General features: G+C 41.3%; 1 protein-coding gene across 4 annotated transcripts in view; it reads right to left on the bottom strand.

Annotated features, from left to right (window-relative positions):
* sorcs2 (sortilin-related VPS10 domain containing receptor 2) overlaps positions 1 to 25,554 on the bottom strand; it is a 311,820-nt gene extending 286,266 nt beyond the window's left edge. For 3 of the 4 annotated variants that reach the window (XM_028038669.1, XM_028038670.1, XM_028038671.1), the window contains exon 1: positions 24,949 to 25,554. In XM_028038669.1, the coding sequence (XP_027894470.1) occupies positions 24,949 to 25,245 (297 nt within the window). In that variant the 5' untranslated portion in view covers positions 25,246 to 25,554. The remainder of the gene's footprint in view (positions 1 to 24,948) is intronic. The other variant, XM_028038673.1, reaches the window with a different exon arrangement.
* Between the last annotated feature and the right edge of the window lie 1,159 nt (positions 25,555 to 26,713).

Genomic DNA, 26,713 nt, shown 5'->3' with positions numbered 1-26,713 from the left:
GTCATTCTGCCCTGGAGCCATTATCAGATTAGCAACCCTTCTTCTCCTCTGTCTGGGCACAGCTAAAAATCTCCGTCTCTTCCTTGGTGTTCCAGAAGTGCCAGGTTACACGCCATTGTCCTGTTTGGCACAGGCAACAAGGTCAAAGAAAGAGGAAAGTATGTGGGGAGAAAAGGAGCAGATTACATGTCAGATCAAGAGGACAGGAAGTGCTGGAAGTTTCGGAGCGGAGACGAAACAAAAGCATATTTTCTGCTAATAAGCTTTTAAAAGCCTGTGGAATGATAATGATAGGATATTATGTGGGATTTGCGAAGGCAAGTTCGTTTCAACATATCTGGCTTTGGCAGCTTCTTGCAAACACGGCGTTCCGGAGCTCTGGACCGTTTCCGCAGACTGTCCACTCATCCAATCAAGCTCAATTACCCCTAACCAGAGAACACACACAAACGCAACACAAGTTCCTTCAAACCTATTCATTCGATCTCCCTGTGGAGCCAGATCAAGTATCCTCTCAGTGGAGGTTCTCCTCACTTAGTAGAAATGATGGGAGACCCCTAGAACGTTGGCTAATACTGATGGTGACGTCCTACAGGCAGGTTGCGAACACAAAGTGAATGCTGGAAATACAGAGTGGATCTCTGGACAGTACAGTTAGAAAGTATTGGCTCCTCAAACAGAAACGTGCAGTAACTATTGCTGATTTTGCAAAACGATTCAACAGAAGCTAGCCACACCCAGGCCTGATAACTACCTGATCTGTAGAATCAAGAAAGCACTTCAAACAGATCCTGTCTGACAGCAGGAAGTAGGCTGAAATACCTCACAACAGCATCCATTATGTAAGAAACAAGAGAACTTCCCTAACCGGATGAGGAGACAAGAGTTACAAAGACAAGGCTTTGGAAGTCCAGCAAACCACAACCAACCCACAAATGGAGAAAACATGGAACAGTGATGTAAATCAATGTAGCAGTTTCATATTATAAATGACCACAATATGTATTAAAATGTCAATCCACATTTTTGTTTACTAAATGTTACAAATATTTTCATGTCTTCAGTATCCCAAATAAAACCCAAGAATATTGACACGGGCCTCCATCAATGGAAGGTGAGTCTCTTACAAAAAGATCATGGTCTGTATAGGTATATCCAGTCAAAAGTATTTGTGTATCAGGCCTACTATAGTTAACTTATACTAACAAAGTAACAAAAATTGAAAGGGCATTTTTGTTAACTGAAATAAAAACAGTAATTAATGGGGAAAAGTACACTAGAATTATATGGTGCGTTTTTAAAGCCAACTCAAACAAACTTCCTCCGTTTTCACATATATGAATAAATTCATTAGTTTTTCAAACTGCTGTGATATTTAGTTGTTTTATTTCCACCCACACAAGCAGTTTAAGTCAGGCTTTGGCAAATGGGCCACACTTATTCTGATCCACAAAATGGCGACATAAAAAGTTGGGAGAAAACACCAGAGTCAGCTGGTTGTTCGACAATAATTGAATCCATCGTTTGAAAATGGCATCTGTTGTCGAGTATTTATTACCCAATCGATGTATGCATAATCACCATACAATATCTTGACCTTTTTGAATTCTGAAAAAACTACACAATATTTAACTAATAAAAACTAGCAAACACACCAATAAAAAAACTGAATTACACAAAAAAACCACATCTAATTCAATAAAACTAATCCATAATGAAAAAACTCAAGACTATTATAATGCTATTGTTTATGTTAAACTAAAGCAAACACATTTGCCTTAGTTTGCCCGGATATTCTGTTGTTACAGGTTCCTGAAATACATAAGAAAATGATCTCTGCCTGATGCGGTACAGCATGCACTACAAGGGGAGTAGATGGTGTTCTTTGTGTAAATGACAGGAGGGCCCGAATTCAAGAGGCTCTTACCACGGGGCTCGATGACAGGCATGATACTAGAGTTGTGCTGCGGCGCACTGCAGGGACCCAACAAGTGGTCTGTAAATGCGACTGTGAAGAGAGAGCGGCAGCAGCATGAGGGGGCCAGCCGACACACGCCCTTGCGCCTGCACACACCCAGCGGGTTGTAATCGCGGCGACATGTGCGCCCAGCATGCTCTGAAGTCGCACACACAAACAGGCAGCTGCCGGCGACCCGCTGCGAGTGTGTGATTGTGACACTTTGGGGTTTTGTTCCTGAGGAGCATGTCATCACATAGGTGTGTCCTCCCACTGTGGGTGTGTGTGTGGGTGTGTGTGTGTGCAGCTGTCACGGCCCCCGCACCGGCTTCCTGCGCTCTCTCTCTCTCTCTCTCTCTCACAATGGCACCGCGGAGGATTAGCCGCCGCGCATGCTGAGGGGCACATCCCAGCCAATCACGTATTCATGGGAAATTCAATTTCTCCGACACACTGGGATGATTTGTACCCCGACATGGAGGCTCTATCTCACCCGGCGAGTTGTGTCTCAAATTGAAAAAGCAAGCGGAAGACGTCTTTTACAATGGGCCGGAGCTGAAGAAAAATAGAGGAGCGCGAGGGGAGGCAGTGATGGGAGGGAGGGGAGCAGCTAAATGTTTGAGTCTTTCCAGCGGGAGCAACGCGCCGCTCGCTTATTTGTTATACCCTTCGTTTGGGCTCGAGAGAAATTCATCTGCATGTAAATGTTATTAACTTTGCCCGATTTTTTATATCTCTGGATTTCGTCAACCGTTTGTCTGCCCTGGCCCTGTTCAGGTTTCCGTCCAACTGCAGAGAAGTCTGCGGCCTACCTCCCACTTCTTGCCGACGCCAAGACAATCAATATTTTGATAGAACTGATGCAAGTTTGTTAGATGTAGGTCTTCCCAAGTCGGCGCAAAAGTTCAGACAGCAGTGGAGCAGACACCAGCCCTCGCCTCTCCCTTCTAGAACCTCGCCTAAATTATGATGATTGGCAGTCTCTGCCGTGAGCTTGAGCTGGAAGATTAGAGATCAAGAATAGACAGAAGTGTTTCGTCGGGAAAAGACAAAGGGCGTCAATGTTTCCCTAAAGCTACGACGCAGACGTGGATGAAAAGTTGACTAGCATGACAGACTTGGCGAAGGATTTTAAAGATTGACACAGTTAAAGGTTCGTAAGGCTCCTGAACTATTAAACACGTCACTTGGCATAAATTAACATTCTCTGTTGAGGTATGTTGCTAGGCAAGTCCATGGGTTTGTGAATAGCATAAGAAGAAAGTTAGCTAAACTGCTAATCATTTATGTCTAAAATACAACTCAGCAAATACTACAATTAGCAACTATGCTAATAACGCCTGGCTTGTACATGGACCCGTTTATGAATCCTATGGTTGATGTATTTGGAAAACCAGCAATTAGAAGTTTATTTTTAAACATTAGTAAAAAATGTTCCCATACTTGTGACAACGCATAATTTAATGTTATAAAATAAATAAATAAATTACATACACTTTGATTAGAATAAGACTCAGGAAGGAATTGAGTTGTTGTTGGACCTAGCTTGTATCAATTACTGTTTCCAAGCTTATTTGACAAGTGCTTGAAAAAAATTAATAAAATAAAATCACTCAATCCTACAGCAGAACCGCAAGGAATAGAGTAGCTAGCTTTTACGTTAATTAAGACCATAAGAATATTGTTATACCATCACAGATTATAATTTTCTGTTCTCAGTTTGATAGAATCTTTCTGCTTAAAAAACAGAAAAATGTTTATCAAAATATTTTCAAGTAGGGAGTTTATTTCTTGGTAGGCCATCAAAGTTTCAGCATCATGACACCTCGTTTTTATCCCCACTATTAAGACAGATTTAAACTTGGCTTTGATCCTTTTTCTGTACTAAAGCCCGTTCCCATTCATTTGATGATGAGCTCCTCTGCCAGACAGGCTAAGGACTCGCCATGGCGGTGTTGGAAGTGGACTCCTCCCTCCCCAAACCCCCCCGCTGGGAAACACATGTTCCGCAGGTGCCAGCAGGCTAATTGAAGCCAATCAGCATTTCACACAGTAAGCTTCTCCCACATAATCAGGTCCTCCAACACTCCCCAAGGTACTTCACTCATTTTCCCACTCTACATTTCTACCCTCTCCCTCTCCCCGCGGCGCGGGCCCCGATAATAATAATGCCGTGTTTAACGGTTGGGAGTTCTGGCGGGGGTCACGGGTGAGGAGCGCGGTGGGAGTTCAGACGAGGGTCGCCTTCAAGACGACTCTCGGCTGCGGGCGGGGATTTTTGTGTGTGTGTGTGGCAAAGTAGAAAATCAGATGAGGCCAGCGGGGAATATAAGCGAATTACCCCTAAAGAAAACTTGCTGAAGGTAGAAATGGGTCTTGAAGGCAGAGATAGCTTCCAAGAGATAATCCGCTCTTTTGAAGGAAAACTGTTAGAAAGAAAAAAAGAACCTTTTCATCCTCCTTCATTTGGCTGTTTTATCTTCTCTTTACCCTGCAGCAGGTATGATGATTTTCTTTCTCATCCTGTCTTCCTCCTATGGCTAGAAACATGCATATTGCAACGCGATTTCAGGCATAAAGAGAATGATTGAACAACAAGGACGACGGCGCGGTTCTGATGCCGGATCAGGATCATTAACCAGCCTGTTTCTAAGGGAGTGGCTTTGATTTGAGCATTCCGACACAAGAGAGCTCGTTAGGCAGTTAAATCTGTTGGATGTTCTCTCTAGTTAAGCCATTTTTATTATCTAACAAGATGCTTGTTGCCAAACCTTTGACTCGACAACGACGCCGTCACCGTCAAACTACAACTTATTCATTAAAAAGGGAAAAACTGGCATTTAAAACGTTCCGCGCAGCTGCGCTTCTCCAAGGTCTGCCACTTCGTGAAGCCACTCAGCTTCATTAAGTTAAAAGACCTTGAAGGAATCTCGCTGACGAACCTCGTCGCATAAATTTCCATGTTTACACACAGGCCTCCGTTTTGTGGAAGTGCTTGTTTTTCCAGAGGCAGAAAAATAACAACAAAAAAAACCCCGCATCCATTCAAGACCAGTTCACGAGCCGCTTGCCTTGACGCTCGGCGACGGAAGTGTCGCTAATGAGAACGAGGTCACGGCTTCGATTGCGACAGACGTGGAAAGAGACAGTAACCGAAGCTGTGACACTCTTTATTTTGGCGGCACACACAAGCTTCTCGCCCCGGTGTGTCAAAACAACGTGGAAGAGTACAGGGGCTGACGGGGAAATGAAAGCAGCTTCCTGGCAACTGGTCGCCGTATCGGACTCCAGCTCCAGGAAAAAGGTTTGAGGGAAAGAAAGGGTAGGGAGAAATGCTCATTTTTATCTCGTCCATGTGCCAATCAATCACCCGGATTAGCGGGCGGACCAAGGAAGAGATAATGTATGCAAACGTATTCAATCAAAAGCGGTCTCTGAAGCTTTTAGCTAATTGACACCAATCAGGCATTGTGTTCTTTTGCCTGTGAATGGCATCGGACCGACTGCCTTTCACTTGGCCGGCGAAACGGAGGCGCTGGGAAAAAGGGGGCCAAGAGAAAGGCGAGGTTTAACAGAGGGGAATGGGTTTAACAAGGCTGTAACACTGCAGAGAAGAATGTCTTCTTTCTGTGGACTACTGGAATGGGACTTACAGGGACAGGCACACAGCAAGACAAAAAAAAAAAAGAGAGAGAGAAAACAAAAAAAAGGAACCACCCAGATCCAGACGGACACTGAAGAGAGACGCAGTTTCATGTTTTGATAGAGAATACTTGTTATTCACTGCCCACCAGAACTGCTCTGATGTTCCTGAAAGTGAGCCGTTTTGCAGGGACAGAAACAACAATGTGTCCCAGAGAGCCTGAATCTCCTGTTCATGGTGTCATTTACAATAAGCTTCGTCAGCTTTTGCTTGAAAAGAAACCCTTTTCAAATATCTATGGCTGAGCTTGTAAACTAAGCCATAGATGCATAAGCATCAAAGTCAGTCTTTTCCCCAAAGAAAGAGATATTTTACGGGAAAACCTTAAAATGATTCAACAACCAGATCAAAAAACCAGCTTAGTACAGCTAATATTTCAGGTGGTTTCTCCAAAGAAGACATAAAATGCCTGTCTGCCGTTATGGCCATCTGCAACATGAGTCTAAGTCCATTCCTTTTGACCAGTGAGTCGACCATCTAGCATCTTCTGGAGCCTTCGCTAAAACCACTTAGGGGACATATTTGGGATTATAGTTGTGCATGATGTCCAGTAAGAGCCAAACTTCAGCTTCCTCACATGGAAAAAGCAGGAAGCCAACTATAACGCAGGGCATTCTGGGTCAAAACCACCCCAAAAAATGCACAAGTCTTGTGCTAGAGGAAAAAATGACTCGTGGTTTCTTGCCAAGGACAAAAGAGTCATCCTACAATCGCTAAAACTCCACTCCATTTTTATTTACATTTTGTGAAAGAGGAAGTTGCGCTCAGTGTCTGCAGGTTTTGTGTCGTTTCCTTCAGTGGTTCCTGTTTCAGCGCCCCCACAGGTGAGGCTGGGAATAGGTTTTTCAAAGAGTTTGGATCTTTTGGCAAAGTGCAGGGTTGAAGTGAATTGCTCCAGCTGAAAATGTAGCAAATGTTGCAATTTTGGTGCCCAGTTGGACCGAGTCTACTGGAGCATCAGGAGTGAAAACGCTCACTATCTCTAATAAATGAGAAAATAATGACATTCTTAAGTAAAACAGGGGAAGTTCTTGAAACTCCAGGAAGGATCTTAGGTGAGCGGTGACATCAAGTACGGTCTGCTCCACTTGCAGATCCATTGTTCTTCCCTCCTTGACAAGAACATATTTTAAACTACGCTTGCCAAGTATGTACTTCCAAGAAAATACTTTGGTATTGAGAAAGTCAGGTATTGTAAAAGTCATACTGAACTGCAATTTTTTTGTGGCATAACAGGTAATATTTTATATGCTTGTGAAGATTTTGTAGTTTAAGTGCAGGAGTATTTGATCTTAATTTGTTGCATTGGATGGTAAAATAGTCTATACTTTTCCTTTACTCAATTGAGTCAAGTGTGTCTTGGCCATGTCCAACAATGACCTGCAAATAATCCCACAGAGAAACACGGATATCCGCTGAACAGCAGCTCTACAAATCTCTCCCAAACCCAAAACAGAAGAGATGCTACACTCCGGAAATCAGCTTGTGTTTTGGCGCAGCTTTTTGGCACTAAGCCGTTTTTCCGAGGCAAACGAAAAGAAAGGATGATAATGAGAAAGGGATTACCAGAAGAGAAAAGAAAGGAACAAGTTGGGCCTGTTACTGAATACACACAGACTGACAAAAAAGGGCAAACAAGCTTTTCTCTCTCTGCTTCTGTTGCCCTGCTGGAGTGTTGTTTACTCCACCGCAGCAGCGGCGAATCTCTTCGGGATACTGCCTGTGTGCGCGCGGCGCATGGGCAGGGGGTTCTTCCAAATAATGCATTTGCATACAAACAGGCTGCCCAGATTCACAGAGGGGAGAGAGGGAGAAACGCATGACGGGTGGGGAACTCAAACACGCAGAGTGCTGAAGTACGTCTTATGCACAAGTGAACGTCGGTTAGTTTCCTCCCAGAAAGACAACTTTAAGAAAAGGGGGGGTTTGTTTGTCCTCTTGTGGTGCTGAGGGGCGCTGGATTTAAACAGAGTGGAGAATCTCATTACCTACATGATGCACTGCCTGTGTTTACTCACGTTATCACAAAGTGTCTGATGCGCCTTCAGACACTTCCTCTGCTCCTTCTGACCAAAGGAAAAAGCAAACTAACTGACTCGGCCACAGTGACGAGGGAGTAAATATCATTTTCTCATTCTGAAAAGAACCCCCTCTGCTACTAAAGCCGTCGCAGTTTGAAAAACGTTGCTACAGTCCGCCTGAGATGAGACAGGGTGATGTTTTTTTGTTTTGTCTTGGAAAAATCACAGCACAAAGCTGAAAACTGAGTAGATAAAGTTCTAGCCTGGCAAACACCAACCCAATGTCCTGTCAGCACCGCCTGCAATTAGCAATGTACGCCGGTGATATACTTCTTTCCATTTTAAGTATTCAAACACAAAAGGTAAATATTTTTACAGCACATACAAACCATTAGACATGCTAATGAAAAGATCATACCGACGTTTACTTCAGTCTGTAGGCGCACAGCCATACTGGATACCAAACATACGGTTTCTCTGTGAAGTCTGACTTTCCCAGGGAGAATTCCAGTTTAAGGGAGTGTTTGCATTGAGCTTCTGCTCATCCAAGCTCCCAAAGAGACCACAGCATTATTAATTATTGTCCACATTTTCAGTTATAGCAGCGCTTTTATACATTTGATCGACAAGTTGTGTTTTTAAATGTCCACTGGTTGAAGCAGGTGAATCTAGTGCCACGCCTGTTGGCTAAATAATCCTTGGTATGTTGTTTTTGTTGTGACTTGCTGTAACAGTGGTTGACCACTGGGAGGTGAATAAAGACCTGAATCTAAAACATCAGCTGATTTTTGGGGGAATATTGTTTAGAGGTCTTTCCATTGGATGCGAGTTCACTTGAGAAAATAATGGGTACAATGAGTCATAGATGCATTTTACAAATCCTAATTTTATCTTAAAAGTCCAAATATCCTGCAGTGTCTAAGTTCCTCCAACTCTAAAGGTGACTTTCAGGTAGTTTGGTTATTTTAGAGAGAATATACTGGAGCACCATGTCCTATACTTCAGTTAATACCACCCATATTGTATTGCCTGACAGTGGGGTATAAGCAGAGATCCTTTGAGCTCCATTCTCTCATTCCTGCAGCAGCATTATCCAGCTGGCCAAGAGACAGTCACCCCAGCAAGTACAGGGTATCCCTTCTGAATCCCACTCATAAATCCACTTTAAATGTTTTCTGCCTTTAAATGTCATTATGCTGATAATGCCGATCAATAATGGACATCTGAGGCTCAAATTATGGTTTGAAAGATTCTGTTGGTACAGTTTGGTCAGATAAAGTTTCGTGCTTTTATATTTTCCTTCTGCGTACATGGACTTTCACTTGAAACTTGTTTTGTTTCTTTTATTAGTAAGGAACAAAAAGATGGGTCAAACTAAGTTTATCTGTCTTTGAGACACTAAGATAGTAAATCACAAACTTGATACATTTTTCTCAATAACCTTATCTAGTTTGGTCTTTATGAATCACCAACAGGTACTAGCATAATATGAAGCTTTGTGAGCCAATAATTTAATTAACTTTTTCAAGAAAAATGATAACAATGAACATCAAAAGGAATTTGGTCCTCAACCAAAATACAATCCTAAAGAATGTTTTGACAAATGTTTGGTTTTGGTCCAAAAACTTCTCATGTTTTAATCTAAAATGGAAAAACAACAAAAAACATAAAACTAAAAAGAAAAAAATACATCAACACTGACATTGACATTAGTGACAACTTGAAAGTTCCAAAGAAAAAGACTGAGCTGGGTTCATGCAATGCAAGGTTAACAATTCCACCAATAAAAATCATTTTAGCTTAAAGTTTATAATAAATCACATTTTCTCCTACTCTTGATAACTTTTCAGTAATTTTGCAGTACTTTTCTAAGAATCTAAACAGACAGACCAATTTGGAAAAACCATCATAAATTATGATTATGGGGAAGGTGGCCGTCGCTCCATCATTCACGCCGGGCCTTGGGGTATAAACGCGTCACTAGGGTGCGAGGACGGTTCTCCATCTATTTAATTGTACAACTTAGGCACTCGCTGGTAATATTTTGATGACTCCCACATGCTGGCCTGAGGATGGGCACACTGAATGGCATCCATAGGGGCGATCCGTCCCATCAGAGACGAAGACGCAACAAAATTTTACGTGCAGGAATTTCACCAGTCGCGTGGCTGAAGGGGGGTAAGCGATCGTCGCTTCATTGCACAAGTCCCATAGGAAATTAATAGAGGTAGAGCGCTCTAGTGTGTGGAACCCTTTAGAATGGAGTGAGTTATTTTTATTTTGTAATTTCTATGTATCTATTGGTATTTGATCTAAGGTGAAAAAGAAAGCATTTCTTTTGGAGAAGTGCATGAAGGAACGCTTTTAACTGCCAATTCAAATCTGAACCTTTGCCTGGCTTATTAAACCCCACACTAACAGCAGACCAGTCTGTACTGAAGCCTACATTTCCTTCTGTCAGAGTGTCATGCCTTTTTAGTGCTTTCCTTTTACATCCGAGCCTAAACTCACCTGACTTCACTCGTTCTCTCGCGAGCGGCACTCCAAAGAGTAATTGAATTTGTCGCTTCTTTGCTTCTTTATTCTCACTCACGGGAACACATCAGTCAAGCAAAAAAAAAAAAAAGAGTACACGGCGTAAAGTGGGCGAGGGACACACGGCGAGGCGGAGAGGGAGCGAAAGAGAGAGGGAAAGCAACAGCCTGGGAAGTGGAGTGTGTTAAACCGTTGCCAGCCTCTGATCGCACCATGCGGCCTCGTGTTTTTCATGTAAAACAACCGCCGTTCCTGACAAGCGCGTTTGTTGAAAAACCCAGCAGAGGAACAGAGTTTCAAAAAATATTTATATAAATAAATAACTCGACATGGTGTTGTTGTCTTCTGTCTTTTCTCCTCTTTTCCTCCCACACCCGATCTCCTCCGTCGCCACACCTCCCCGGATACACCGGCGCGCTAATTGCCGTCGACATGAGTCAAACATTCAGCCCACTTTTTTTTTTTTGCCGTTTTCAAGATAAAAAGAGAACTAGAACTGGCTGGCTCTGTGTCTTTCAACGCATGGTAATTCATGTTTTACTGCTTCTGGACCCTTTTGTGCGAGCACGCAGGTGTGGTTGGCACGGAAAGTGAGCACATCGTTCCCAGTCGAACAAAAGGACGCCTTTGAAGTGCAGACAAGAATTTGAGGTAAAAAGCTCAGGCTGCATGATAAACTTTGGGTATCTGGCAATATTATAAACCCAGCTAGGAAGACACACCTTTTCCACCATTCTGACAAATAATACTTCTTGTCCACCCTGTTAAATAAAGTAATGAAATACTCTTTATAGCCTTTCAGAAAGATCCTAAAATATAGAACTGGAAGTAGTGCAAAAGAACGTCTTTGGGTCATTAAACAAAATAAATAAAAATCTAGGGTTTCTCTTTGAAGTCAATACCTTCAGCAAAGCACAGTTGATGAATGCTGCTTCCTATTAACTGTGAGGAGGGAAGAAAGAGTGTTCCAAATCAAATTAACTTGCTGCTAATTAACTCTATTCACTTCAGAGATGGATAGAGTGAGAATTAGCTAAAAGCAGCCCAGGACTGTTCTGGAGACTCCAGACTAGGAGGAAAAATCATTTGTCCTCACCATCGTTCCTGCTTAATGTACGAAGATGTCATGGTCTCTCTGTGGAGCGATTAAAGCGGTGCGAGAGTCAAACAGCAGTGCTCCAGCGGTCATCGCAGAGTATCCTTCACCAACTCCAGGGGAGAAAGTTTTGGGCAGAGCTGATTGTTTAAACTTTTGTGGAAACTGTCGCTCAGGAGGAAAAGAGGCGAGTTGGCGTTCCTCAAGGACCACAAATGATCGGACTGATGAACGTCAAGATTTAGTTTTCAAATATTGCTAGCTTACTTCTCTGCCATCGGGCTTTCCTTTATTACTTTAGTTTCACGAGTTTGCTGTTGTAACCCAGAGAATCAGAAGACCTATTGAGAACTTTGCTTAATGTAACGGCAGCCAGATTGCGCGAGTTGACATTAGCGACATATCCATAACTTCACCTCCCTTGGTAGAGTACATCTGGTTGCATTTCAAATAAGAGCATCAACATAAATCATACCGTCTAAAAGGGGCAGTATTATGTAAAATTAACAGCTATACACCATGTTATTCCCTTAGCACTGTTAGCAAGTCTTTATAGACAGAGGTCCAATTTCAAGGCGTTAAATCAGAAAGTAACTATAGCATTTTTACAACAACTGAAAGTAATAGTTACTTGAATATAGTATAAAATGCCACTACGTGGCTGGAAAACGTGATACTGTCCCTTTAATAGTCAACTGTAGCAAATTATTAGAGATGATTATAAGTAGGGAGGGCTAAATGTTGCTACCTTGGGATTACATTAAAAACAAAAGCCATTTTGGTTACTGAGATGGTGTGATACTGATTTTAGTTAAAGATAAAACAAAAAAACATTTTTAAAAATTTGTTAAGCTAGCCTTGGGACAAAGAAATTGTACCCTTGACTGGCTTTTTATTTGTTCAGCTCTTTAAAGCAGTCACTGTAGATGATTTCGGTAAGTTCCTGAAAGATTTCTGCTGCTGGAAGTAACTAATCAGTGCTTGCTCTGTAGAAACACCCACTTTGAGTCCACAGAGAGTCCCTCTCAATCAGAATGCTGGCGAGTCCATCCTCACTTTCCAACCCCAGATTCTTGAGGTTTCTCCAGGCAAAACAGTACAGCTAAGGTGTAATTTCCAGTCTCTACATCCTAAAATCTGCAAAATCCAAGCCTCCACTGCTGGTTTTTTATTATTATTTAAAATACAAGACAAAAGATTCCAAACTAATTACAGATAACGGTTTGAGCAGCCGACGCAGGTGGAAATATATTCCCCAGGCTTAAAAAGAACGCATGGATCCACATCCACAAAGGACACGCGACTAACTTTTGATCTCTGTATCGTTTTCTCACATAATGCTCAACTTGTATATAAGGTACCTTTGGAGGATACAATAAAAGGAGATTTACAACTGAAAGAAAGGCTTCAAAGTGATGCGTCACGATGAAAGTAAAATGCTGAACAAATCCTAATGGACCACATTTTAACAGTCTCTCCAGAGCTCTGTAGGATCAGCTTTCCTATTGTTCCAATAATAGCAACAGGGAGAAATACAGGCTACCTCTATGTAGCTGTATAGGACTGGGTACACAGAAGCTTGAAGGAAATAATGTAAATGAACTACCTAAACAAAGTTCATTAAAAGACACTAGTAAAATTAAATGTATATGTAAAAAAAAAAACTTCTCAGTTTGAGTATATTTTGTTTTAATGTGATTTTTTTTTGATAAAGTCCAATATTTTCCGAACTATGCTGCCATTTCAAAAGAAAAGGTCAACACGAAAGATGCAACGGTATTAGTGTTATGATCTACTCCGCACAAAATGCCATCAGATTGTGCTGCAGTCAATTTGCCTTGGAGAATGAATCAACTTCTTATGTGCAAAGTACCTCCAGCTTTCCAATTTGGAAGTTCAACTTTGGGGGTATTTAAGTTTTCAGACTTTCTCTGAGGCTGGTATGCTCAGAAACCTAGCTTTAGCCAGTTAGCAGCCTCACTGGTTAATCATTTTAATCATCAATTAGACACAAAATATGAAAGAAATTCATACCATATATAAATGGTATTTGTTTAGCATAGAAGCATAAAATTATCTTCCAGATCACACATCGCTGCATTTTTTCCTCAAACTGTGCCACATTATTTCAGGTCAAAGTCCGTCTCACAAAATGCTGACCACTTTCCATTAGCATGAGACGCTCCACAGCAAAAGTAAAGCAAGGTTTTAGTAGGAGCCACTAATGTGAAGGTGAGTGCTTTAAACTTGGCAAATTCTATGTTCGAGACACTTGTGAAGTACAAAGGGAAGGATTTCTTCAGTTCCAGCCATGTTGCGTAAATACATGGGTTTGGACTGGCAATACTCAGCTATGTAAGCTCTAAAGTAACTATCATCATTTTTAAATTTTTCCACTATCCCGCTTGTCTTTTTTTTGTAGCTGAAAATAGAAACGGTGACCTAATGACGGACAAAACATGAATGACTTCATACCGAGATTAGCTATGACACTACTAGCTAACCCAGGGGTGGGCAATCATGGTCCTCGAGGGCCGGTGTCCTGCAACTCTTAGATGTCTCTCTGGTCCAACACACTTGAATCCAATAGCTGAATCACCTCCTACGTGCAGTCAGGTTCTCCAGAGTCCTGCTAATGACCTCATTATTTGACTCACCTGTGTTGAAGTAAAGATACATCTAAAAGTTGCAGGAGACCGGCCCTCGAGGCCTGGAGTTGCCCACCCCTGAACCACTGGTTGCTAACAACCCTTAAGATGGGTTGTTCATACTTGTTGTTTCCAATAAGTGCTAACCTAAACAATTATTTAACTATTTTTTTCAAGAAGTCCAAGTTATTTAATTGTGTTTAGTACCAATTCCAAAACAGAGTTAGAAATAACATAGTCCTAACTCTAGGACCATGTTAAGTCTAGGACCATTCTTGTCTAACAGTGTTGGAGAGCAACTGCTATATATGGACAACTCAAACCGAGGTGGGAATATTTTGCATGGATTTGAATTTTAGAAATACAATTGTTTTCTTGTAAAACGCTTAAACTTGTCAAAGAAACAAAATGGTATTTTTAGTTTAGCTGAAACTCTACAATTTCATAACCTTTCATCTTGTCTCAGCCAGATGCGTCATTACACCAAATCAAACCAATGTAGCTAGCGTTGGTTAGCCGCCACCAGTTAATCTTGAGCTAGTGGTAGCTAAAAATTAACCGCCACCCGTTGTTTCTAACAGGACCACATTTGATTGTTCCTACAATTTCTCCACAATACATTTGAAAACAAAATCCCCCCCGACAAAAAAATGTAAAAAAAATGTAGATTTTACTATAAAGAATTTAGCTAAAATGAACAGTTAAATCCACTGTCACTGCCTTTACAAAAGATTTTAAAAGTATTATTTTAACCTGAAGAGCCTTTTTATTGAAACCATATAAGCCCCACAGCAATATATTTCTCAGGCTCTCATGCAGGACGGGTATCAGTCATTCATGACAGGAAGCCAGGAGCCAGTCAGCAACGTTGGAGAGACACACTGACAAGATGTATCCTGACGGCAATGTCGGCTGGCAAGAATGTAGTGCCTGAGCTTTACTTGTCATTCAGAGACAATGCTGAGAAAAAGACAAGGAAGAACCGAATGTATGTAGTATGAATGAGGTCATACAAAAATATAAAATAAAAAAATGTATGGAGGTTGTTGGTTTTTTTTGACACGTTTAAACAATTTTCCTCAAAGGAACAACCAGAAACCAAATAAACTGTTTAGAGCATGAACAGACTCAATGTGACTGAATACCTTTCACGTTAAGTCAAGGTGGTTCGTGCGACAGCAGATGTGACAAAAGAGCATGCTGGCTCATCCGTGTGTGTGTCTATATACACACCTGCATGAGCCAAGATTTAGCATGCAAAAGGAAGGCATGCATCCCATTATAAAACATTACGCTTCCTTCTAAATACTCGATTTAAATTCAACCAAAGTCATGTTTACATCAGATGTATCCCACAGGGAGGTAATCCTTGGACCTGATTGGCTACAATGAAATGTTGATACCTGAGGGCGGAATGTGGGGATGGTTGCAAGAGGCAGAGGATGAGGCTTAAAAGAGGCATCTTCTTTGTGTCTCTAAGCTAAAACAAAGATCAATGTTAATGGGTTAGAACTGGTCAATATTTAGATTTGCTCCCAAACTGATTTTCTTTCAAAATCAAAAGTATCTTCTAGCACATTATAGTACTTCATTTTTCTCTTCATTTGACTTTGATTGTCCTTAATTCTGTTCAGGGTTGTAGGAGGGACAGAAGTCTATTCAACAGTACATGTCCTCTTGTAAAAGAGATTTTTTTTTTAATGCTAATTAATGTTAAGATTTTAAAAATGGACACATCTGTTGTATGGTATAATGGAAACACACTAACAACCAGGCAAACACAACGTAGTTATGCTTCCATTACAAATGTGTGCAAAACTCTCAATATTCTGCTAGTGTTAAAAAAATCTTTTTGCCTCTGCGGTGTTGCCATTAAATGAGAAAAAGTTAAACTCACAAGTGAATAAGCGTGTTCACATAAGTCATTAAAAACATAACGCGCCATCATCTGCACCGTTTCCATTAAGTTATTTTGGCAATGTCAAATTGCACAATTATATGGTTATTGGAAACACAGTTGTTGTCACCCAAAAGCAATTTATTGACACCAGTCTCCCTTGCTTGCATGTCATCCATCCATCCATCCATTTTCTAACACCCTTGTCCCTAATGGGGTCGGGAGGGTTGCTGGTGTCCATCTCCAGCTACGTTCCGGGGGAGAGGCGGGGTTCACCCTGGACAGGTCACCAGTCTGTCGAAGGCAACACAGAGACATACAGGACAAACAACCATTCACACACACACTCACACCTAGGGAGAATTTAGAGAGACCAATTAACCTAACAGTCATGTTTTTGGACTGTGGGAGGAAGCCGGAGTACCCGGAGAGAACCTACGCATGCACAGGGAGAACATGCAAACTCCATGCAGAAAGACCCCGGGCCGGGAATTGAACCCAGGATTCTTGTTGCAAGGCAACAATGCTACCAACTGCGCCACTGTGCAGCCTTGCATGTCAATGGAACGCAAAAAGAAACCAGTGTACATAGATAGATACCATGTATGTATGGAGAAAATGTGCATACCATTTTGACCAGTACGTTAGGTCCAGTCTCAAGTTCCATGTTGTCTGGCTCTATTCTTTCATATATTGCCTGCATATCGAGGTTTGTACAGTGCAGTTAACAGATCTAGGAGGCTCTTGAGAGATCTTGGGGATCCCAAGATATTACAAAACCCCCAGCAGCAAGTTCTGGCCATGCCCTGTGGTCTCCAACTGGGACTCACCTGGGAAAGCTTTAGAGAGCATCCTGATCCTGAAGCTGATTTTATCCACCTGTATCCAGAATCTCATTTTGCAAGTGATCCATTACAAGACTACAGACGAGGGTCAGAATCCTGAATGCACGTAGTTGTTGAGCCTTTCCTTCGGCCTACTACCAGGGGAAATCTGCAGAATCTGTGAGGGTGCTGACCATAATCCCATTCTCTGGATCCAGTAATTAAAACAGATGAGGAAACCTCTACCAAGCAGTTGTGAGGGGCAATAACTTCTTTAGATCTTGTAAAAGAAAAAGAATTTTTTTTTAAATCTGCGAAAATACAGAAAAAGCCACCAGTTGGAGCAGTTGTGGCAATTTCTCAGCATTACATTTCAACACCCATTCACTGCTTCTCATAGCAGCCATAAACTCAGAGCAGTCACAGCAGCATCCTCTGAAGTACCACCACAGATTTACAATCAAGCTGAACCGTCAGTGCAACTCTTTCAACCGTCCCAGGGAGAAACATCTGCTCCGAGCTTGGCACTTTGTCGTGCATACAGGAAATTATAAAAGCACACAACGTACTTTCACCACCTTTTCATTCAGACTAAGGACTGAGCAAACCGTGAAGACGTAATGTAAATCAACACTACCTTTTAAAAAAAACAAAAAAACTATAAGGGTTTGAACAGTCAGAATTCACCCTGGAGAGTTCTTAAACCAGGAAATGGCAGAAATAATTCACAATTCCCACATGGGGGTTGAGGGTGGGCCAGGAGTTTGGACTGTCAGCGCCCCTTTTGGCGCTCGTTAATCACTCAGGCTACCACAAGACAGCCCACCAGGGATCACCAGAACACGTGTGCGCACATTTTTTCCTCCTAAACAGGTGTGGTCGCAGTGTCGCTTTTAAAAACCTGCCTCTCCCCGAAACAATCGATCCACATAGAATAGAGAAACCCCATTATACGCCCGGTCCAGTTTCCAAATGCATACATCAGGTAGACACACACACACACTGAGCGATGCTGTTCATCACCACAGAGAAGACAGAAATAGATGGAAGAAGAGTTGGGCTCAGGGTTCCCCAGGGCTAGCCAACGACTCAGAGAAAAGAGGCACACACAAAGAGAGTCCTTTCAGTGGTGAAGGCTCTCTTCAGTCAGAAAGCTGGTGTCATGTTATACAGCTTCACCCTTGGCGGGAAGTCCTCTGGGAACCGAAGTTCTCAGTAAATAAAAGCCGTTATGTTACTCTGGAGAACAAATTTACTCCTGGTAGGTGAAAAAAACAACATTTCCAACGCTTTCAGTTAGATTTCTGACTATATCACAGCACTGAGAATTCATTAAGGAAGACTTAACAACATTCCTCTTAACAGTAAAGTGTTGGTATTGATGGATCTCTATGCAGCATTTCCATTACAAATGGGCGCAAAACCTTGTCGAAAAAACAGTTTTGTGATTGCAGCGTTTCCATTGAATAAGAAAAACAAAATCGCACATGAATAAGTTTGTTCTCGAGATAAGTCATTAAACATGCCGCGCCATCATCCTCCAACTACTTCCTGTTTTCTTCTTTGTGGTTTGTGCCAGTGGCAACATCCGGTTGTTGATCATGTGATGCCAAAAAGTGTTTCCATTGAAGTTTTGTGAAATAAACCAATTTCGATAGAGACAAAAGGAAAAATTATATACATATATATTATGTATAATAAATCATCCTAGCGCCAAACTTTTAATCCAAAAACAAGAGATGTTTCAAAATGGCCATGTTTCAATTAAGAAAATTTATTTCAAATGTCAAATTGCACAATTATATGGTCAATAGAAACAGCTACAGATAATCATCATGTACCGACTGGAAATGTAGGTGGGATTGTCTGGTATGCTGCTGAATTAGTTCAAATGCAAATGTATTAGACAAGTTTGTGTCATTTGTCAACTACAAATCTGAACTGAAGCTGCTTTCCTTTAATATCTATATCTTGTCCCTAGTTTAGGGATAACCCCATATATGCTGATGACTCAACTATTTTTTTGTCATCAGGTTTTGTCACAATAACAAATTTTACTGGATGATAAATTGGCCCTGAAATTACAACAAACAACTATAGTCGTTTTCAAACCATTTTCAAGGAATGTAATGATAAAGTCATAATAATACAAGTTTTAAAGATCAACAAACTTTTGATTTTGTAAAGAACTCGCAATACTGGAAGTGGAAGAAAAGAAAAATAACCACACAAACAAAACCATAAATTAAATGGATTATGAAATCTGTAAAAATTGCCCTTCACAAAATATCAGAAAGGAAATTCAACTACTTTTAATTTTCATGCGATGAATTGATTAATAAGTCACCACATAACATTACAGACACAGAGTCTGCATGTTTATAAGGCCGACAACTGGCAGGGGCAGAATTTAAGAAAAAACTAGTGAAGATTGTTTACCACTTTCAGCCCTCAACAAAATGCCAGCTTGAGAAAAACAGACAAGTGCCTTTAAATTCAGCTGATTTCAACCGAAAAGGTCAGAAGTTTGGGGAAGAAAGAGCCTTAAAGTAACACTCTGTCAATCAAAAACAAGCTTTTAAAAAACAAGCTTTAAGCCACGTCTTTTCTTCACTGAATGTGGTGTGCTAAATCATTTATGTGTTTTCAAAACACATAATAGGCATAAAAAAAAAAACTCCTAGAAAATGTAGAAACGCATTCGGGTTAGCATTTTCTGAATTGTCCTTCATGAGAGTCCCGCCTAATCTGCAAAAAAACGAGGTTTCAATTATGTTCCTAAAAGCCAAAATTATGTGCGATATGCATGTCACCAGACCAAAAGCTCAATACCGAACTGAGGAAGTTTGTGGAATTTTATGTAAGCTGTTATGCAAGTAAGATGATACAAAATTAAAGGGGAAAAGATTTTTGCTGTTTTTTTTCCCCTGCTGACAGCAGATGTATTACCGCCATCTGCCAGCCTCACCCCCTACCACTAAAATGTTATTTTTTTCTGAAAACTAATGGTGGGACATGAATCAAGTGTCAGATTTATGTTTCACAAATGATAATGGTAAAATAGGTACATGATGAAGTATTGTGAGCATACACGAAAAGGTGTAGATGCAACAAAAGCTTTAAAAACTTGACTTGGGCAAAAAAACGGAATATCTTTAGGACTTTTTACAGAAACTTGCTGGAAAGTTTCACAGTGTGGGGTGTACTTCTTACCAACATGGTGAAAGATAAATCAACATGCGTGGGTGTCCTTACTGATTCCAACATCAGCATATTGTGACATCTGTGCGAGCCCACATGCCAAGGAGTTATGAGGCAGCGGTCTGGTTTCATTGGAACTTATCCTTATCATAGTCCGTCCAGTGGGCATGAAACTATGCTGGCGTCGCGATACGAGAATGGTTGAACGAAAGAAAAAAAAGAAAAAACGGTTTCCAAAAGTGTGATGTGGTTTGTAGACATTAGCTGCAGTTTATTTTTCTGTTTTAGACTAGACACGTGGAGTTTTGGCATGTCCCAGTGTCAGTTAAGGACCACTTCCTGGTTTTAACATTTTAAACTCGTAGCTTTAAATGTGTGTCTACGTCATTGTTATTCAAAGGAATATTTTTGCAATGATAGCAGCTGCCCCAATTTGAACAAGCAACCGATGTACATATGTACCTACCTACCTATATACATACATGCATACCCTATGTACATGCATGTGTACTGAGAGGAATTACTGTCATATGACTAGCTACATAAAAATCTATCTAACATTGATTTCTTTCGCTCCCATTTTTCCATTTGACATTTGTACTAAATCTTTTTTGGCATTTCAGGGTTAAAATGCAGATGCTGTAGGATATGAATGAAAGTGTATTGAATTTTTGTTGTAGAAAACAAAAAAATCAATCTCATTTTTCCTCTACACACACACACACACACACACACATCTTTCTATATTCAGAGACTTTGAGATGTAATGGTTAAGTTTATGGTCAGGGTACAGAAAGGAATGGAAGTCAAACTCTAACCTAAACTAAATTTATACCTTAAATCCTAAACCTAACCTCCTGTATTTGATACATTGAGCCTTCCAATGTGTCAAATACAAGTTGATGCACACACACACACACACACTCCAGTTCTGTGGAGATTGTCCAAGAAAAAGCTGTACTGCGACCTCATCCATCAATTGACCAATCACAGCTAGCCAAAGAAAAGTGAATGCCCCTTCAAAACAAGAACCCAGGAAAGCTCATATGAAGCTGGTATCAACAGCACCACTTTTACTAGCAAACTGTTGGGGCGATTTATCTTCTTGCTAAAGCACTTTGGAGTCTAAGAGGTGGAGGGTGGCCTCCGTCACGTCAGACCGGACATTATCGAGACTGATCAACCTGGGCTCTTGACCCTTTCAGCGGAGATTTACCTGTAGAAACCTTAAAGACTCAAAACTGACATAATGAAACCAGAAAGGAGGTGGAGATTCATTTTTACCTTCCATCCATCTGCACACTGCTCATAAATGTCAACCCTGGAGAAATTGAATGGCCCCATTTTTCTGTGTTTATTAGACCGAGATGAACTCACTCTTTTCGACCTTTCAGTGTACACACGCAGTTAATTGAGTATAAGGCAGGCCTGGAGTACTGGAAGCAAGCGGAGCGCCGGGCATGAGGATCCCCGCGGATTTATTGCCTCGTTTGGAGAGAAAAAAAAAATGGAGGAAGTTCCTCACAAGACAGACAGGAGTCCAGCAGCAGAATGTCAGTTCTTTATTAGTTGAATGAAGTCTTAAATGCCAAAGCATCACTCTACCATAAGGTATTTCTGAGATGTACTATGACTTCAACGCTGAGCTGCTTGGGAACATCGGGACTATTTTAAACTGTAACTTGAGCTGAAGCTTAAACAGAGACTCATTTTAAACTTTTTGTATTTGCTTTTAGAGCTACATCTGTTTGACTGGAGCAGATTAGCCACCAGGTGGATCCAACTCACCGCTGAGCAAGCTGTTAAGTTGATGCTAAATCCAGTGGATCTACTGTGAATCGCGTCCTGTTCCCAGGAACCGCCCTCTTTCATGGACCCGAGATCGTCCTCCTACATACACACTCTAAAATGTATCTACCTAATGGCTGTCATGATGAGGGGGAAAATGAGCCACATTAGCTCTCATTAAGTGACTCATAAGAGTTTTAAACTGCTTCTACACTAGTTTCCTTCAGCGTATACAGTAGTTAGGCTGCTAGCTCAAGCTAATGCTAGTTTCGTCATAAAAAGGAAGGATTCAGTTTCAAGCTGTCATTTTCATACATCTCTAATCTGTTCCTTAAAACATTTTCACTTATAAAAACATAATGTTTGCCACACCGTCACACTACACTTGAGATTTATTGAGAAAAACAAAAAGAAAATCAATGTATATTTTTCTGTCCACTTAAAATGTATGGATTACTTTGCATTGGTTTGTCACATAAACTCCAATAATTAAAAACTTGTAATTGTATAATTAAAAGTTTTTAAGATCTGAAACCAAATGGGATTTGCTAGTTTTTGTGTGGTAGAAAGACCAATCATTGTTAAACACAAATGTATTTCTCTTCATCTTATAGCTTCTGAGCTAACTGAACTTATTCACAATAGTAATTGTATATTTTTATTTACGTTACTGCAGTATTTTCCATTTTGATACTGCAAAATGTAACAGTATTAAGTTGTCAAAAGTGCAAATAAGCAGCAAAGCCAAACACGTTTAGCAATTTTCTTTTTTGTCCATGGCGGCCATATTTGCGAAGAGCTCAGAACTAAATCTCTGCCTTCAGGAGGAGTTTAGGTCTTTTTCCTGACCTGAAACTTAGAATTTCCTGCTTCCAAATACAACAAAGGCTTGAACTAGTAAAAACTTAAAAAAACAAAAAACAAAAGGGGAAGAAAATGAACAAATTGTTGACTAAACGAAGAAGAGTGGGATAGCATTTTTGGCTAAAGGTCAAAACTCCTGATTGATGTGGGGAAAAGTGCAGCAATGAAAGAAAACTCTGAATGGGAAACATTGAAATATTTCTATTTGTTAAGAGGAAAATTGCATGATTACAGTTTTAGCATCACAGGTTAAAAAGTTCCACACAGAGAAAAAATGTTAGTTTACAAGCTCCAGCACGCTAAACGTAGCAGTCCAAAGCAGCTTCTCCTTTCACACAGATTTGCATTCAAAGCAGTCCCTCAGTTTCATTCTTCTAATTCTCCAAATCTGCAGCTTCTTTTCTGCTCTTTCACCTCCTCCACTGGCTTTAAATCAATACAAAACACAAACACATATTCAAGCTCTATCTTGCATTCCATAATACATCGTTCCACACGTCACACTATTCACCAAACAATCTGTCTCAATCCAGCAAGCGGTCATTTCTCCTCCTCCCAGACAGAACAGCAGCTATAGACAAAAACGCCTCTGACTGCCGGGGACGTCCCCAGCAGACACCAACACCCCCCACCCGCACCAACCCACCAACCCCCGCCTGGTGTCTGTCAATATCCATCCACAGACGCTGCGTTTGTTTACAACGCTCTCCATAGACTGAATCCAAAGCCTTTAATTTCAACACTGCAGATTTTATTCCTAAGGATATTCTACAGATATTACTGTAGACATAGAGGAAGACAACATGTGACTACAGTTTACTGCTGCTGGGTCTCCTGAAGGCAAGCTGTCTGAATAAAGTACTCACACCCCTTGTCATTTTGTCATTTTACAAGTAAAAACTTTACTGAATTTTAATTGGAATTTTTTTGTTGTGACAGACAAACACAGATTAGAGTGTGATTGCCAAGTAGCAGGAAACAGATGCGTGGTTTTCAAGTGTTTTGTTTACAAGTAAAACACTGCATTTCGAATCAGCAATCCCTCCAATCCGACATCCTCAAATAAAATGAAGGATACCCTGAATTGCCTTCAGGAATCACTAAAAGTAAACAAGAGTCCGTCTGTGATTCAATCTCAGTATGAATCCAGCAATTAGAGAACAAAGCATCATAAAGACTAAAACGCAGCAGACAGGTGAGGCAGAGATTCATCGGGCTGCACAGATTTCCTTCGTTGTGGGTGATCGGCGACGACCCGATACTTGCATGTGAAACTAGGGCTGAGGGACATGGCTTAAAAATAACATCTGCTTTTTTTTCCTCTAAATAGCAATTTCAATTTTAATTGGTTTCATTTTAATTTCAAAATTACCAGTGAAAGAAATGTTTTTCTTTTCAAAAACTGGCTTTTACTTCAATAATTCCATCTGTGAATTGACCTGAATTCAAGGTTGAGATAAATAGAAGTTGTAAAACATTCTCTTTTTTTTCTTTTTTAGCAAAATAGCAGCTCTTGAGTGGGTTAACGTCACCCTGGAAACCCAAGACGAGAATTGGTGAAAAAACAAATGGGACAGGTGAGAACTGATGGAAGGAATGAATGTTAATCAGTGAAGAAAACTGCTGGAGGACCCAACCAGGCAGCCAGAGGTAGGATGGAATAATTAAAAAACAAAAATAAAATCAAACTACCTTTATCTGATAAGAAAACCACAAAAACATGCCGCACCTTTCAGAATATTTACCCAAAACCCTGAAAGCCATGCATCATTTCCATTTCATAATAACGTCCCTCTATCATATAAAATTCCAATTACACATTAATAAAGCTTCAAACAGAATAAATACTTTTGAAAGGCACCGTACCTCCATTATGATCATTACCTAAAGTAATGCAGCATTCCTGTCTAACAAAGCTTCGTTATCATTTCTGTCATGGCTAGCGCGCGCGCGCGCGCTGCAGGTCTCCAGACGCGCTCGCGCACGCACCCGTGCCGGACTCCCTCGGAACGGAACGGAATAACGCACAGAGGCACTAATGAATCCAAAGCAGTTTTCTACAAGTTAATCAGCACCGTTGTGGGTAAAGCACGAAGCATTCTGGGAGTTGACCGACAACACGCCACGAATCCGGGCACTGTGCGACCTGGACGGAGGATACGGTGTCATGACAACAAAAGCCCATCCAGCGCGCGTGCAGATGGAGCACCTGGACGCGTAAAAAAAATTGTAAAAATAAGAATAAATTTTTTTAAAAAGCTGCGTTTTTGATCCTCCTGTCTCAATAAGTTGTTTTAAGGGGGGACCGGGCGGAGGGGGGCTGATGGATGCTGGAAGTTGATAAACCGGGGAGGGATGTGGGTGGGGGTGTGGTGGTGGGGAGCCAGCGGCTCGTGACGGGACGGGTTACTCACGCTGCTGTTCTCTCCCGTCCAGTGGACCATCGCCTGGTTGTGCGTCGCATCTCCTTTCAGCACAAACGAGCTGCTGAGCAGGGACATCCGTTTATCCCAGGACACGGCTCTCCTGGCGCGGGGCTTCCCGCCGCCGCCCGCGTCAGACGTCCGATCCTCCCCGCTACCGCCGCGCCGGCTAAAAGACCCGCTGTCCCCCTGCACGGCTCCGGGCAGCGCCCTCCACACCGCCGCGGCGGTCAGCAGGAAGATGCAGAGGCTCGCGGCGGCCGCTCGTTCCGGGCGCAGAGTTCCCATCGCCTTGCTGGTTTATTTCTGTGCGCCGTAGGAGCGCGGAGACTGATGGAAGAGGCAGCTGATGCTTGTGGGAGACGGATAGGTGCACACTGGAAGCTGGAGAGGCAGAGAGTGAGGGTGGGACGCTGAACAGGGGAAGTGGAGCGAAAGCAGACAGTGCGAACAACGTGGACGCGTCTCCGAGCCAAGAGCGGTCCGCAGGAACGGCGCAGCGGTGCCATCTGCCGTCCTACAGCTGCAGCGAGCCGCCGCCGCTCCGCTCAGTCCGTCCTCATGTGGAGTCAGTGGGGTTGGGGGAGGGGGTCGCAGGGGAGGGGAGTTCACATGTACGGACCTGCTGGTGGGGGGGATTTCTAACGCGGGGGAGTCCAAACGTTTTGTCAAGTGGCCCAAAACTGTCAGCTCTAAAAGACAGGAGAAAATTTTCGCCAAAAAAAAAATAAAAAATTCAACATAAATCTTGAGTTATAGAAAATTTTAGATTTTCTGATTTTGTTTTGGCAAATCTTTGGACTTTTTCCAACTCAAATTCAATGTTTTGTTTTGAGAAAATAACCTAAATCAGAGTTTCTGTGGGGGTTTTTTTTCCATCAAATGAGGTCTGAATTTCATAAATTTCCTTTTTCTTTTTACACAAAAGTTGAGATTACACATTGTATAAAAGTACTTGTGGGCCAAAAATAAATAAATAAAGAGGAAGTTTTTCCAACCTACTCAACAATAAACTAAGCAATAAATATTTTAATGAAACCAACAATCAGATTTTTCCTGTTAAATGAAAGGCTGCTTTGCTTATTACTTTTGGGCTAAATTGAAGAAAACTGAAAACAAAGAAAATGGTATATTCTCAACAACAAAACCAAGATCTAGATCAGAGAGTTCTATTTTGGATCAAGCTGGATCAATCTCTGGTTGTTTTAGCTATTCGAGATTTTTTATTTTTATTGTTATTAAATGGTCAACATAATGAGACGGCCTCAAAGGAATCTCCAAAACCATTAGTCCACAGAGTTCTCTGCATAATGTTATTAGACCATTCCAGGCTGTGTTGGTGGGCCAGTTGGAAAAGAAAGGGGTTAAAGTTCACACTTGAGCCAACAAAATAATACCTCCCCGCCCCCCACTGGGTCTGTCTTCCTATCCAATTATGAACCGGAGCTGGATTAGAACCATGATTCCCGGGATTAGGATTTACGCTGTGGAGGGGAAATCTGATGTTTTTCATGTGAACAAGGATTTACCTTTCCAGCCTGATGTCATGTTGATCTGGACCTAAATGTACAGATGGACTGATTGTGTAACATCTGTTAACACCAAACCCATCCGTCTTCTATTACACTTTATCTATATGGAGTGCTGCTTGTGAAGTTGCACAGACAAAATATTTAATTTGTAAAACTGAATACTTAGCTTGCTAATTAAATATCTAGTTTGAATCACATTTTTTAATTAATGAATGAACATCATG

The sequence above is a fragment of the Xiphophorus couchianus genome, chromosome 14, assembly GCF_001444195.1.
Source record: "Xiphophorus couchianus chromosome 14, X_couchianus-1.0, whole genome shotgun sequence".
Classification (NCBI taxonomy): Eukaryota; Metazoa; Chordata; class Actinopteri; order Cyprinodontiformes; family Poeciliidae; genus Xiphophorus; species Xiphophorus couchianus.
This window is presented reverse-complemented; position numbering and strand designations above follow the sequence as displayed.